Here is a 16848-nt window from a genome sequence, read left to right as displayed (position 1 = left end):
CCTTTGTCATAACTACAAGCTGTATACATTAAAGCTTATGTATTCACAAACATTTGGGTGTGGATTGTGTTACTTAGGATATCTGTGTTTCCTGACTATAAAATGGTAGCTTGTCATAATTGTCTAAATGATTTCAATTCAGACATCTGTAGTCATAAATATGTAATCATTATTATTAAGTAGTTTAATGAGACCAGTGAACCAGATGTGATTAGAATATTGCCAAGCTTTTATTGAGTAGTAATTAAATCTTTTATTAATAAACCTTATGTAGGTAGTTAATTTCCAAAGAATATTTTAGGCCATTTTCAATTAGAAATATTCCTCAATTATGTTCTGGTAGTTTTTATTTAACTCTGAATAATGAGTTTTATAATTGTGGGAACTCGTAGTTAATGATGAATAATGTGCTTTTCTAGACATTAAGTGTATTATGTTAAGTGTCATCCTGATTTTAAAAATAATTTCATAGGTTTCTTTATTAGCAGAGAATATAGGAATGTAGGAGTTACAAATTTGTTTCAATGAAAGAAAATGATATATTATTATGTAAAGCCAACAGTAGTAATCATAGTGGATTGGTGTTTTCGGTAGAGGAAAAGTTATTAATTTTTCACTTGTGTTAAAATTGGCAGTACAAACAGTTGAGAAAAATTTTTTCACTATTGGTAAGAAAAAATTGTGGCCTGTGGAGAATACAGATGAAACCATTGCAGGACCATAGTCATTTACAGAAATTAAAGACTGGTTGAAGAACAAAGGCCACCAGTAATGATTTACACCAGATGAAAGGTAGAGCATAGGTTTAGGTTGAAGTTGGTTAATTGCAGTGTGGTGACAAATGTAAGTTTTGCGTGCAGTCTTAAGTCTCATTGATTGTTTCTTAATTGCAGTAAAAGGTATATTTTATAAGTGTAAATATGCATTTTTCTTGACAGAAATATAAAAAGAAAGGTGGAGAGGTTATGTTGATATAGTACATATCTGTTTATCCAACCATTTACTAGTACTTTAGGAAAGTGCTAGTATTTCTCAGTCATAATCATAGCAGAATATGACAGTTGGAATGTTTCTTTCTTGAAGAGGAGTTATCCAACCTTCTAACTGTGCAGGTGAGTCCCAAGCCTCACCACCATCTCCTGATGGTAACAGGAGGGGAAGGTAAATATTTAGCTTGTATGACTGGGATGGAAAGTGTCTGTTGGAGTTATTGAATGAATGTGTGTAACATAAGGAAGAGGTAGTGGCCTGGAAACAGAAAAAACATCTGGCAAGCAAAGTTGCCCTACAATATTTTTATAGTAAAGTATTTTCTGTAGTGATGTCAGGACAATTTTTCTTTATTTGTGTTATCTCATGGCAATATTTTACTCATTTTTAAAGAGTTTCGTTATACGATAAATACCTTTATCCTTGCTGACAGAACTGTCACGTGATATTTATAAAACTTCCTCTTATGTGTGATGTTTGTACTGTGGCTCTTACTTTTTTTTATTGTAGGTACTTTGGTTGTTAGCAATAATGATAAGAAATAATCCCATGCTTTCACCTTGTTGTTTCGTATATTTTTACCAGAATATTACAATGCTGCTCCCATGTTTTCTTCCAAACAGTCTTGAATTTAGTTCATGCTGAAATTTTTCTGTATCAAGAGAACTAAATTCAGTTTTTATTGCAGTTTGAGCTACATTTAAAGTTTATTTGATAAAAAGCTAATTATGTTATATTATTTTGTTGCTGGTTACTTTCATGTGGAATCACATTGCGTAGCATGAATGAAAGGCAATATATGATTGGCATTTGTATGAAAAAAATTTTGTTATAAAATCATGGTTTTATATGTTATTGCAGGAGTTTTCTTGATATAATTGTGCATGTAAAGCATGTTTTTATAAAACCTGATCCTTCATACTTCCACAATTACTATTATGGCTGTCCAGATATTTTCCAAATGGTTTAGAATAAGGATTGAGCCTTGTTTGAATCTACTTATCCCTTAAGTGGTACTAAGTTAAGTATATCTTAGTTTAACCAGACCACTGAGCTGATTAATAGCTCTTCTAGGGCTGGCCCGAAGGATTAGATATTTTTACGTGGCTGGGAACCAAATGGTCACCTAGCAACGGGACCTACAGCTTATTGTGGGATCCGAACCACACTATATCGAGAAATGAATTTCTATCACCAGAAATAAATTCCTCTGATTCCCCCTTGGCCGAGCTGGGATTCGAACTTCGGACCACCGGATTGGCAAATGGTGGTATCAGGTGAAGCCTTAGCCTCTGTTATGAGGCTCAGTAGGTGCTGTTTCCTGCATCACTCGAGAGATGGAGAGTGTGATGAAACTGAGCTACCACTTTAATGAAACTCAGATGCTGGCTCTCATCCTTTTGTGGTTCAAATATATGGTAATGTCAGCCATAAAAATAAGTTTAGTGAGGTTCTTCTTCCTGTTATTATTCACAGCTGTTCTGAGTAGCTGTTGGTTAATTGATTAGTTTTTTTCACCTAGCATCACAACTGGTAAGGCCTTTGATGCCAGTGGCTGTACAAAACTGTTCGTAAACTTTATTCTTAATATACTTTGAGCTTCATGTTCCTTGTGGCCTTCATTGGTATTTGTTAGTGGGTAAGTAACCCAAAGGAATGAAGAATGATATGCTGTATAACTAGAGGTTTGTGTTCATAGGAAATAGGTTATGAACGTGCACAACACCCTTGATAAAGTGAAGGCAGAAATGATAAAATTCAGAATACTCAGATTTTGTGCTGCATCCCAAGTGAAGGCAATGAATAGGCAAAGTTATGCAATTTGGATAAAATGAAGTAAAGCTTGTCTGAGACCTATTCATCCTGAGAGAGGGTAAATTATGAATCTGAAGAAATAGAGTAAAGAATCATTCACTTGTGGCCAAATTTGAAAGCTAGTAAAGATATGACACCTGTATGTTCATGGCAAACTCTTTACTAGTCTTTTGCTGCTTTCACACAGCTTATATAAAAACCTGGATTACAGTCTGTATTTAAGCACGGATGAGGCAGATGTATTTAAGAGAAAGAAGGAATATGTAGTGAGAGTCAGAGTGCACCAGAGCCTCAGATACTCACACATTGAAATGTTTGTGAGCAAATTTAAGAACACAAGGATCCAGAGGAGCTGGTAATATTCGGGCATATAGTGCAATGACCAAAAGAACAGTTAGATTATTGCAACAGCTTTCATGTAATTATTCTGCCACTAAGTCATACTTGCATTGAGGCTAATTTGGATCAGTTTTCCCCTGTTGGGCTTATCCTTGGTTGAGTGACTTTGGAAAGAGTTAGATTTTGTTGTTCACTTGCCACCTTATTTAATTTCTTGGATGCAGCATGTGGATTTAATTTGTGATCCAAAAGTTGAAAATGCAAACTGTGTATCTTCTACATGGATATTGTTTAATTCTTTCCTTACTTTACCCAATCTCCTGTGGGAATTTAGTATAAGATGACAATATACTATATATGACAGTTTTGGCATAGGATGATTCAAAAAGGTCAGCTGCACAAATCATTGCTAAAATGTGTTCAGGTGCTCTCTTTCAAAGGGGATGAAGATCACCTGTAGGACTTTATGGGCTCTGAGGATTTACAGACCACAATATGAGAAGATTGCATTTCACATATCAATATCCTAAGTAAGTTCACAGAGAAAGACAATGGAGAATGAATGCAATAGATATTTAATGCATTGGTGATCCATGAACTGAGAGGTGGCCAACTTATCTTTATGCCAGAAATCTAGAGGCATTAGACAATGAGGAAAGAGAAGAGAAAGGAGCGAGACAAAGAAGCAGATGGTTTAATGGGTGAGTACATTGGAAGGGTTTGAGATGGTCCTTTGATTTGTTGAAGGCTGTTCTCATTACATCAGCACTGAAGTGATCCAATTCTTTGGGATGTACAGGGTCTTTGAAACATAAGTGCTGCATCTAGTAATCATGCACACATTCATAATAATACCACTTCCTCATGTTACTATGGCCACTACAATTATGGCACTCCTGAGTGCAGTGGTGAGAAGTTTGCTTAGGCAGGGGGGAATATATTCTACTTCCATGAAAATAACTGGTGGGTCACAGGTAGCCTTGGGCATTCTGGGTATACATGCCCCGTGACCTGGTATAGATGCCATTAGTCCCTGGATCTCAAAAGTGTAATTTTAATTCTACCGGTTTCCAGCTTGGCGCTAGTAAATCCTAATGTTAAGACCGAAGGTTTGTTAGTTATGAAAAATACAAATTAGTTACAAATTTGGTATTTTAGTCTTGGAGGATCTGATTACATTGCATGAAGACTGGACCCAATTTCATATTTTTAATTTCAGATTGCATTTTTATGCAGTTACAGTGAAAATTATGTTTTCAGTAATGGCAAGAAGCCATACGAGATGCATGAGTCATAACGTAGAAGATAAAATAAGAAAAAACTGAATATAACTTGAGTTTATTTTAAGAATTAGATAATTTATAAATTTCTTTATAATAAGAAATGTATATGAAAAAGTACATAAAAATAAAGAAAATGAGTTAAAGAAAAATTTATAATGTAATGAGGGAATTAGTATTTTGAAAATTCTCTGAAGGCAGTACACGTAAATACAAACTGAAAGTGGTTGGCTAACCGGGTGACCTATAGATAATGCAACATCTGAAGAAGTTGACAAAATTCCCCTCTGTTGATTAGGAAAAATATTTTTAGGTTGACCTGAAAATATAAATAGACCAGATGAGTTGGATAAGAGCATGACAACTATAGAATACAAGTGAAAAGGGGATCTTCTTAAAGTGATATAGAGGAGTAAAATTGCTTAAGCATTTTTTAAAAATATTGAAAAAAAAACTCAAGGAAAGGGCGAGAAAAATGTATGAAATTGGCAGTTTTTATTGAATAGGCATCTTGGAGAAATAAGAACAGAGGTTGTCTTCACAATGAGGCAAATACAGGAAAATCACAATGTAAAGAGGAGATTCTGACTTATCTGCAGATCTTCAAAAGGCATTTGACTGAGTAGCAAGACAAACAATTACTGTGGATGGGCATCATAGGCCATGTATAATTAAAACTTTTGGATTAACAAACATTTTGCTGGAAATTGTTTTACTTAGGACTTCTGTGTTTGCTGGCTTTAGATACTAGCCAGTTTTAATTATTAAAACAAAAATAACACAAACATTTGCCTCTCTTTTGTGGGAGTAACTATGCTTCTCGGTTAGCCTGCAATAAATTCCTTGCAACATTTTACTATATTTATTTCAAGTCTTAATTTTATATAAATACGTAATGTATTTAAATAGATTTATCTTAGTAATGTACAATTTTAACTGAATTGGGTAAATTTACCAAGCTCTTTAAAAGAAATACTTTAGTGGATTCTGTTGCTAGCTAGTCTACCATAATCTATGCCCAAAACTTTAATGATAACTGATTGTAACCATGAATGGACACCCCAATGATTGTTAATGGGAGATTCTGCCTCATTTGAGTTAGAGGGTATTAGAGGCTGAAGCACTAGGGTAACTGTTTGAATGATCAATTTACTAAATGATTTGCTGATAGGAATATGGCTGCAGACAATTGGAGAAAGGTGTTTTGGAGTAGCATGATTTTCAGTACATTCAACTGTGCGAGAGCTTTCAAACGACAAATGAATTGAGGAGCTTGCAAAATTAAACATTTTGCATTGTTAAGACAAATGCTTCATAGATAAAAGTGCTAAGTGTAAAGTAAATCACCCTCACCAATGCCAATGCTTCTTATTTATCCACTGATGCTAGTCAAAGTTACCTTCACGGGTAAGAGCCTTGCTTCATATTGTAGCTGTGACTTGAAGAATGAGTTTTGCACAGGTTCCATTAAAAGTAGTTGGTAACATATGAACATTTTTAATTTATGATTTCTCATATTTATGCAAAGTACAAATTTAAAAGTAGAAAATTCTCATGGAAGGAAGGAAAAATGTTCCTTTTGCATATAGCGTGTTGTTGTTAAGTAACAGAGCAGATAGAATAGGAAGTTTTAAAAAGATTTAATCACTCTTGCCTACGTAAGCACAGAGGTTATGGACCATGCTATGTATATGTCATGGATGTATTTAATTGTATACACATTTGTATGTGTATGCATTTATTTTATGGTTTTAGTGATTTCTTGTACAATACAGTATTACAGGTATATTTGTATGTTATCTAATTTTGGGAGGCTTTATTGCACTAACCAGATAAGGGTAGTCCTTTCATTGGCATCATATTAAATGGTTGGTATCATACTCAGTGTTAGTGGGTCTTGATGAGCATGAGTAATTAATTTGTTTATTTTTTTGTTTTAACAGGTACACATGTAATGGAGGGTAGTGGGAAGATGTTGGTGACAGCTGTTGGTGTTAATTCGCAAGCTGGTATAATTTTCACACTTCTTGGAGCTGCTGCTGATGAAGAAGAAGTAGAAGCAAAGAAGAGAAAAAAAGGTAATGTCTGTTGTATGGTCCTCTTAATGTTCAAGTTAGATGATTAAGTGCAAGTTTGAATTTTCAGATAATGGCTTAGCTTCACGCTTCTTGTTTTACAGGAGCTGAAAAATCTTTTTTGTTATTGCCATTTTACCATGCACACTAAGGTTGTTCATTTTGAAAAGGTTGGGTGCTTTGGAGATGTTACTGTAGTTTTCACATCATAGCCTTGGTATTCTACTAGTTTTTGTGTCAAAAAATTAAATTTAATAGTTAAAGATTTTGTTTATAACTTCACAAAAGAAGTGGCAAAACAAATTTTTTGCATTTAGAAGAATCGTGTATAACTATCAAGTGTGTGCTTTTAAAGAATCACATTGGTATTGGACTCAATTAGGGTACCTAAAGGAGATAATCTGATGATGAATGGTTAGTAGAGAGAGGAAAAATTAAATAGTATGGTATATACCTTATCTAGATCAGCGATTTGTGATTGTTAGAAAATGTTTATCTTGAAGTAGGAAGCTAATGAAATTTAGAGGTTCACGGAGCAAAGCTTGCCTTTCCAATACGTACTTAAGAGTTCGTTTTAAATTTTTAATGGGTTTGGAAGATGTATTTTCTAAAAGCTATATCTACAAATATTATTGTGTTAATCATGACTATGAATTTGTTGCATTGTTAAATCATGTACAAACAGCATATTGCTTTATATTGTAGGATAAAATCTCGTTTTAACCTAGTGTCAGTTAAGATCACTTACACGTACACGAACTTCACGGAATATGAAAATTATACCCCTCATAATTTGTAACGATCAGTGCTGTCCATTTTTGTGTCTTGGTTTAGGCAAACCTAAAACCATGCACTGCCAGCTGTGATTGTTAACCTGTGATGTTGAGCATTCTGTGCAGATTACTGTTTGGCAGTATCAAAGAAATTCTTCTAGACTAACTATTATTGTTTTTGAAAGTCACGTTATGTTGTTAAGATAGTTGACCATTCTTTCAATTCTCTGTGCTAATTCATGATGTTTATTTGAAAAATACTGATAATTGTGTAACAAACCAGCTAACTTGGTTTGATTTTGGTTATTGATTTTTTCAGTTATTACCTAGGTACATTAGTTACAAGTGTCTTATTGTCATTGCATTTGTTCAGAAATACAAGAAATCTAAATATTGTAAAATTCGTCATTTGTGACTAGTTTAGGTAGCCAGTAGCAACTCAACACCTTTGGGCTTTGTTATTCATAGTAGTTGCTGGTGGTTTGCTTAGGTATCAAGTAGTGTTGCTCTGTTAGTGGAGAATTTCTTATATTCATTTAACAGATACCAGATAGGTATGTGATAGATATGTGGTTGGTTGGCTAATTTGGGTGGAATGGAATTCATTAAAGTCATTAGCTCATATGCGGAACAAACCTTCGGTCTTGACAACAGGATATTTTTCCAAGCGCCAGCTGGTAACTGGTTAAACCAATCAAAGATTGTGTAGCAAGGAATCTGTGAGATCTTGCAACGCCAGCGTGTATGAGGTGAAAGCTGGTCAGAGACTGTGCATTGGACCTATTAACGCTTTAGTCTTTCCTTAAGTTCCTTGGGGAGTAGACGCTTACACTTTGCTCTCTTTCCAAGCCAGTTGTTTCTGTCCGTGTGTGGTGTGTGTATTTGTTATTATGGCTTCCTTTGAGTCTTCATGGCCTCATCAACGCATGTGCCCGGGCATTCAGGGTTTTCCGTGCTCAAGAGTTTTTGTCTTCCTTTACAGAGGTTGTCAATCTCATTCGTGGGTTCAACAATCTTGAGTGTAGGACACTTACTCAGTCTTCTATCACTCTTACATCACTCTTACATGCATAGAAACCTTGCTGGGTGCCAGTCAGGATCCTAAGACTTTGTTTGAACTTCCCCTGTTGGGCCACGCTCAGTCTGTCTTGCAGTGTGTGAATGCTTTGATGTCGGACTGAGATGGCTCTCTATGTTTGAAGGGATTGTCCAAGTTTCTTCCTTAGACCAAGTTAGGTTGGAAGGTCCTTCCTTGTCATCACAAGAGGCCTTAGCTATGGAGACTTCGGCAGCTTCTATCTTCCAGATGGTCTCATGGCTTGACTTGTGGTCTACCACGATAGCCATTATTGCTTCGTATAGGTCTGTAGAAGGATTAGTGACTTCATCTTTTCTCACTAGTTTGTTGCAGTCCAGTGGTAAGGCATTTTCTTACCTGGCCCATCATAGTGCGAACTTGTGGGCCAGCCTCCTTTTAGCCAGAAGAGATGCAGCCTTATCCAAGGTGGCGAGCTCAGTGGACTCAAGTCTTTGTCAGCTCTCAGGAATAGGGATCTCCTGGATTCGCAGTTCTTGTTCCTGAGGAATGAGTTAGAAAATACAATTGACCGACGAAGGGCAAATACTAAGGACAGGTTAGTCCATCAGGCGGTTTCCAAGTCGGAGGCACATTTATGTTGCCCTCCTCCTCCTCCTCCTCCTCCTCCTCCTCCTACCATCCTCCATCCTCCCCTCCACCTCCTAATCCTCCTCCTCCTCCTCCTCCTCCTCAGAGACAGGTATGAAGATCTTCACCTGTAAGGTCATCTAAGGGTTCTGCTTCGACAAGGGTCTCTCAGGCCCCCTCTCAGGCTAAGTTTAGCAAGCAGCAGCGTCCCTTTCAATCCCGCCTTTAACAAGCCTGGGAGGGGGTCTAGAGAAAGGGACAGAGGGGGTCGTCCATAGAGTGGGCGCCTCTCCCTCTCCGTTGCCATGAGTAGGGGGATGCATGGCAGGCCAGTGGGTCAAGTGGCAAGGTTATGGAATGGAGAAATGGGTGATAGATGTTCTGTGGGTGGGATGTCTACTACCATTCATCTTCTCTTCCCCCCCTCTCGGACAGACCGTTTCTCGGTCAGACATATGCTCGCGATTCCCCAAAGTTTTTAGCTCTTCGGAAGGAACTGTTGAAAATGCTGGACGGGTGCAATAGAGGAAGTAATGGGGCATTCTCCAGGATTTTACAGTCACATTTTCCTGGTACCAAAAGTGAAAGGCAACTGTAGACCAATAATCGACCTTTCCACCTTGAAAGATTTCGTCAGGAAGACAGATTCAAGATGGAGATGTCTCAGACAGCGTTAGCAGCAGTGAGGGACAACAACTTCTTGCTGTTGATAGATCTAAAGGATGCTTTCTTTCAGATCCCTATTCATCCTTCATCCAGAAAGTTTCTTTGCTTCGCTCTGGTAGAGCGGGTATTCAAGTTCAAGGTCCTGTGCTTCCGGTTGACCACGTCCCCTCAGGTATTGAGAAGGGTATTCACCCTTGTCTTGACATGGGCTCATACTCAAGGGATTCGCCTGTTGAGATACCTCGACGACTGGCTGGTCTTAGCAAGCTCCAGGGAGAAACTGCTACAGGATAGAGATCATCTGCTTTGGTTTACTTAGGAGCCAGGCATCTTCGTAAACCTAGAGAAGTCAAATCTCGTTCCCAGCCAGAAAGTTCTTTATCTAGGTATGGTTATAGATACAGCAGTGTCAAGAGTTTTTCCATCAGACCAGAGGTTGGGGAAGTTGCAGTTAGTGGCACGCAAGTTCTTATCACAACCAGAACAGCCAGCACACCAGTGGCAGGTACTTCTGGGGATTTTGTCTTTTCTTGAGAAGCTGGTCCCTCATGGTCATCTTCATCTTTAGTCTCTGTAATGGAGATTCAAAGACTTCTGGTCCCCTTGGGACAACCTCTAGATGTATGCCTTTCCTCTGTTTTGCTTGATGCATCAAATTCTGAACAGGGTATCAAGTTTTCAGAATCTCAGGATGACTTCGGTTGCTCCTCTGTAGCCACAAGCAGAATGGTTTCCAGACCTGTTCCTTCTGTGAGAGGTTCCAAGAGAGATTCCCCCATAGCAGTAGCTTCTTTGCCAGCCTTGCATCAAAAGGTTTTGCCAGTCAGTAGAATCCCTGTCTCTTCATGGATGAAGACTATCAAGTATCTCCTCCGAGCGAGAGGTTTTTCTCAGGAAACAGCGAGACATATGTCCAGTTATCTCAGGAAGTCCTTTTCAGCAGTTTACCAGGAGAAATGGGCAGTTTACTGCGATTGGTGTTGTCAATGGGGTTTCTCTCCACTCAAAGTCTCTGTTCAGCATATAGCAGATTTTTTGGTTTTTCTCAGGGATGAGAAAGGCCAGTTTCTGCTATCAGGGGCTACAGAGCGGCATTAAATTTGGTGTTATGCTTGAGAGGTGCAGACATCTCTTCATCCTGGGAAATCTTGTTGTTCAGGGGTTTCAAGCAGACCTGTAATCCAAGGAAACTCAAGCCTCCAGCATGGGATGTTTCGCTTGTCCTGAGCAGTTTTACTAGAGCTCCTTTTGAGCCCTTGCGTCGATCATCAGACAGAAATTTGATGCTCAAGACAGTTTTCCTTTTGGCCTTGGCTTCTTCAAAGAGAGTGGGGGAGCTTCATGGCCTAAGTTATGATGTAAAACATACCAGGGGGTTGTGAGTCTGACCTTCGAGTTTGTCCCAGAATTCGTGGCCAAGGCCCAGAATCCCTCGGTGCATGATGACAGATTTGCCTGTTTTTCCATTCCATCTTTGAATGACTTTTTGGACAATGACCCACAAGAGCTCTTGTTATGTCCTGTCAGAACCCTACGTTGCTATTTTTAAAGGACTCAACATCGCAGACCTGGGTGTCGTAGGCTTTTTGTTGGCACTGGTCTGTCCAGGTAAGAAGTTTCCAGGAACACTTATTTCTTTTTGGATACGTGAGGCAATCAATCAAGCTTATTCGTCCCTTGATGGTTCTGTCATTGAGTCTCTGCATAAGTTCCTCTCTGGCTTTTAAGAAAAATTTTGCTGTTCATAGGATTTTGAACACTGGTACTTGGTTGCGCCAATCCACGTTCACATCTTTTTACCAGAGAGAGATGTTGCCCACAGGTCTTTGAACACATTTTCCTTGGGCCCTGTAGTGGCTGCCCAACAAATTGTGTAACTCACCCTTTGCCCTTCACCAGGCAATTTTGTATCTTACCTAGGATAATTGTGTGGAAGAGAGAATGAGTGAGTTGGCTGGTTTCTTTCTTTCTTTTGGTTCCTTTCTTCCTATGGGCGGGTTGAGGAATAGACTCTTCATATGCTGGACTGGTCTGATACAGGTTAGTAAGGTAGCCATAGTGATAGTTTGCTTTATGCATTTTTCAAATAATCAAACCCTCTATTCAGTAGTAAATACTCTGCTCTCTAGCAAGGGGGAGTGAGGGGTAATAACAAACCCCCGTGAGTATATGGTTTGTTATTTGAACAGTCAGAATTTTCTTTAGTTCCCTGAAGGCAATGAATCTGCTCATATATCATTGTAGTATTGCAACTCAGATGGCTGACTTGTTAGATATCAGTTTATTCATCTTCTCACAGGCATTAGTTCACCTTCTATAGAGCTTGTTCTTCTAAAGAGGTGGTCAGGTGGGTTAACTCCCAGCCGGTTCAGGATACTTGTACCACCATCCAAGTATAAGTCTATCCTATTGTCTAGACCAAAGGTTTGTTCCGCATGTGAACAAATGACAAATTTTTAAATCAATTTGTATTTTTCATAGCTAACAAACCTGAGGTCTTAACGTGTACTGCCCACCTCTAGCCGCCCCTTTCTATCTTTTATTATCTCCTGGGTAGGGGAAAGACTGAAGCGTCACAAGGTTCAATGCACGGTCTCTGACCAGCTTTCACCTTGATCTCACAGATTCCTTGCTTACAATCTTTGAATGTTTTAACCAGTTACCAGCTGGCGCTTGGAAAAATATCCTGTTGTTAAGACCTCAGGTTTGCTAGCTATGAAAAATATAAATAGATTTAAAAATTTGTCATTTTTCCTCAGTCAAAATGTATATCCCACTGCATTATAGATTCATTTGATTTACATTTAACAATAGAAATTTTTATATTACTATACTACTTGAAAGTGTTTTATGAAGTTTATCATGTAGTTTACAATCATATTTTCCTATAATGTAAATAGGTTCCTGACCTGGGGCGGTGGTTATCCCTCCCATTGAAGTGGTTTCTTCACAAAAGGAGTGAATTGGCTGTTAACTTTTCATGCATTGGTGGAATTTTCATGAGATGCTGTATATAGACAGTGGTGGACATATCCTAATGAATTAACAGATTAATCACTTTGAAGGAAACTTATGTTTGTGTCCACTAGAGAGCAAATATAAATAGAGTTCATTCAAGGTGATGTTTTTGATGAAGTTAAAGATACCTTTAGTTTGTACATAAGAATGGTCTTTATGACATCATTGGGTTGCATGGTTAGAAATATTGAGGTCTGCATTAATTATTACTATCTACTGCTATCATTACTGGCTAACTTGTTTTTGGTGAAGGGTTTTGAGTATGAAATATTTTTGATGAATAAGATGATATTTAAAAAAAAAAATTTATGAGCTGTTATTGCTGTTGTTTTGTTAAAGCATGGGTCTTAGTTATTTAGTCCTTATGAACTAGTTGTTCAAAAAGTTATTTAACTTGCAAGCAGGTATCTTCACTTAAGTACCAAATTCAGCTGTGTGGATTTTTTCATTTTCTGTTGGTTTAACTCAAAATCTGTACGACTTGGGAATGGTTGGATCATTACTATAATATGGGTTACCTCATTCCTTGAAATAGTGTTGGATTTATAATATAGCTTCAGGAACAGGGTAACTTGGACTGATATGGAAACAGTATATCATTACCATGAAAAATAAAACTAATGAAGTGAAAGTGGCAGCAGCCTTATTGTTACAACTGTGCAAATTCTGTATTGTGAATCTTAATATGCATAATTTTAAAGGGACTACTGAAAATTCTTTAGTTTAGTGTTCTAATTTTGGAAAATTACTGTTTTAAATAAGGGTAGTACATATTTGAACCAAGTAACACAATAGCAGGAAAATTTCTCTTACCATTACCTTTTAGAAGTTATATAAAACCATCTGTAGATTCTATATTTATTAGGTATGTAACTAGGTTGTATTTTTCATCTGCTATATTTTTTATTGACAGTTTAGCAATTCAACTTTTTCCTGAAAGATAATCACATTTATGTCAAAGTAAAGTTGTGTAAATTAAGAAAAAATTTCCTTATCGCTCCATCTTGAGATGATCAGTAACTATATCATATTACCTGTTGGTTAGGGTAAATAAGTTTGTCATAATAAAGAATAACTTTCAGCTGAAGGGCAAAATATGTTAAAAGAAAAGAATTTTAGTGAGGATTCTGATACCTGGAGTAATTTGGGATGTAAATTTTTCACTGTCTCTATCCAACCCACTTTTACTATCTCAGTTCCACAGTCCACATTATCCAGCTTGTGGAAATAGATCTTATTATTAAGGCTATGTAATGTCAGTCCCAAGAGAGGAATCAGCCCTTTGACAAAGTTTTCAAAGTTTTTGGTTTTTTGGTTCAACATATAATCATGGAAATTCCATGGTAGAGAAGTAAGCTACCTGAACCTTGGCCATATCCTCCTCTAACTACAGGGATTTTATGCACAGATCTATCGGCATAATCTTATAAAACCTGTAGTAGCACCTTTTAAAGTAGCTCATACAGAATTTTATATTCCTTCATTTGTCTCATCTTGTCTCTTCCCTTTTTCACTTAGCTGTGGTTAACGTTAAGTGCTTCTGAAGCCCAAATTCTTGTATGCCATTCACAGTTTTTCCTTTAATCATTAATCTCAAGTGAAGAGCAGTTAGCATTGTTTTTTAATATACATTCAGTTACTCCCAAACATTTCCTCCCACAAGGCTTAATTTTAGTTTTAGGTTTTTAATTCATGAATATGACTTCTGTCCACAGAATGCTTGGAGTACTCTTGAATGATTAGGAAATGTCTTTCTTGACTTGACTTTAGTAGGAGTGAAGTTCTTCAGCAATGGTACCAGAATTCATTTAATATACCAATTGTTACTGGCAAAAGGTTCTTGTGCATAGTATATTTGCCCCTCAGGGCAGAATGAAAAACTAATGTCCTGGAGATGGGTCTAGGCTTGCTCTATGTTGGGATCTTTGTTATTTATAAATGTCATTCTCCTTTAATAGTAATGGTTTTGTTCCTAAATCACAATATTTATCCTAATTTTTTCATTTAATTATTTGCTTGATTTTATTGGAATATGTTGAGAGCATTCAAGGGAATGGCTTTATCATTAGGAAAGTCAATTTTGAATGCTGTAAAGTTGTTAGAATGTATATCAACCATATCTGATGTGGCATTTGTATATGTATTGTGATGTATAGGACATTAGTTAACTGCAGTGTGTATTAAGATGACAATACAGTAGTAGTTATGAATATATGTTATAGTTTATTTTAGAATTGATTGATATTTCTCAGTACAATATCTTTCAATGTTCTTGGATGAAATTGTTTAAGATCCTTTTCTTCATGAACTAAGAAGAACTGGACTTTTTTTATCTTCACATTATTCTAAAACTAATTAAATCTGCAAGTAGTTATTGGAAGTCTGGCAGTGCCAAGCCTAAGTATTAGGAGAATATGCTTGAGTCAAGGGATACTTTGGTAATAGACGAACAGTTCTTAAATGATAAGATATTTACGTAAGTTTTAAAATGTAGAATTCTTGAAGTTGTTTCTGCCACTTGTCTTTCCTACACATTTCTATGATTATAAAGGCGGTTTTTCTAACTATGCATGTCGCTCTAAGAATGACATTGCCAAGGTTATGGTTGTTTTCATGAAGATACATAGTCTTTAGAGTACTGTAGGCATGTTAGTTAATTCATTGTATAGATGCTGAAATGAATTTGAATCCAATTGTAGTGTAGCACATTAGACCTGCTGCTGAAGGTTAGCGATATTTTATTATTTGGTAGTAGGATAACCTAAAATTTCCGTTAGTTATACTTGACAGACACTTTTAATTTTTTATTATTAGAATTGTCAGTAACACTGCTAATTTAATTATTGTATGTTGCACTTTTTATATTTTTGCTAAATCATTTGTATTAGTGAAAGAGGGTTTACTGTGGTAGTACTATAGAACTTAGTTTTATTATTAAGGTTATTTTAATTAAGATTGAGTGTTTTTGGGTGTTGGATTTATATGATCATTACTATTATTGTGTTTGCCCATGGGTTAGAGGTACTTGTGTTTGACTGAAATGCACAATAGGAAGACAGCACCGTTTTTTAGATTGGGAAACGACACTTGAGTGCACATGACAAACTTATTTTCGGGTTCTTAGTTTTAAGACGTGCAAATTGTAGAAGTGTATCTAGATTAAAGTGTGGAAAGGATGGGTATTTGTGAATTTTTTAAACATTTTTCATTGCTGACTTGTTTTTGTTACTTTGGTTTTTGTGTAGATAAAGACTTTGGAATAGAATTATAAAGTATTTTAGTTTATAATACTCCAAGTTTTGCTCCCAAATAGTATAGTGTTCATATTGTTTATCCATAAGTTCCTTAGATTTTCTGATATTTATCATTTCCTCTTGTTTAAGGGTTGGGTTCTACACATATTAGTTTGGAAAATTGTGTAAATTTAAGAAAACAACATATCAAATTTATATGCTTACATTATGTACCTTTGATATTGTATATAAATGACCTGTACAGAAATGGTGAATTACTTCTGCTATTGATAAGTTATGCCCAGTTTTGTTACTGGACAGTAGCTGCTGCAGTTTAAGGTTTATTTTTTCTTTTATATTTTCAAGGAAATTAAATTTGTTTTATGCAAAAATATTCATCCATCAGCTTAGACATCTGACCATAAGTTTAACAAAGAACTGTACAGTTGGTATTATTTTTTTACTCGTGTAATATTTGGGGTTATTGGAAGGTAGGTATGTGGTGGCTGGCCAACAGCTAGGACCTCCATTTTGTCCTTAGTTTTTACCTTGGTATGTTAGGATGCAATTCGGTGACAATTTGACTGTCTTACTCTCCATTTCATTTTTTTTATTGGAGTTATATACATTATTGGTGTTGTGTACAGTTATTCCTCATTATCTGCAAAATCACAGATTCTAGATCACATAAGTGCTAAAACCTTAAAAATGATGTCTCAACTCATTTCGAATGGGTAAAGGTCTTTTGAACCATGTTTTTAGTCACGTAAGATATAAAGTTATTCGCTTTAGTCCTCTCTTAGATTAGCATTCTCTCTTATTCTATACCCAGTCTTGTTGATGAAATTTTATATGGCATCAATTGTATAGTATTGGAAAATGGATATCAAATTCAGAGAAAATGTTTTAGATAAATTAAGTGTATTTATATGTAAGATATGCATGCACAGTAACACAAGGAAATTTACATGTTCAGAGCTTGCAAAAGCAATA

General features: G+C 36.4%; 1 protein-coding gene across 20 annotated transcripts in view; it reads left to right on the top strand.

The window, feature by feature from the left end:
- The window catches only part of LOC135226765 (plasma membrane calcium-transporting ATPase 3-like), a 538460-nt gene that overhangs the window by 410036 nt on the left and 111576 nt on the right, over positions 1-16848 (top strand). For all 20 annotated transcript variants that reach the window (XM_064266580.1, XM_064266568.1, XM_064266575.1 and 17 more), the window contains one exon: positions 6368-6502. In XM_064266580.1, the coding sequence (XP_064122650.1) occupies positions 6368-6502 (135 nt within the window). The remainder of the gene's footprint in view (positions 1-6367; positions 6503-16848) is intronic.

This window comes from Macrobrachium nipponense, chromosome 20 (genome assembly GCF_015104395.2).
Source record: "Macrobrachium nipponense isolate FS-2020 chromosome 20, ASM1510439v2, whole genome shotgun sequence".
Classification (NCBI taxonomy): domain Eukaryota; kingdom Metazoa; phylum Arthropoda; class Malacostraca; order Decapoda; family Palaemonidae; genus Macrobrachium; species Macrobrachium nipponense.
This window is presented reverse-complemented; position numbering and strand designations above follow the sequence as displayed.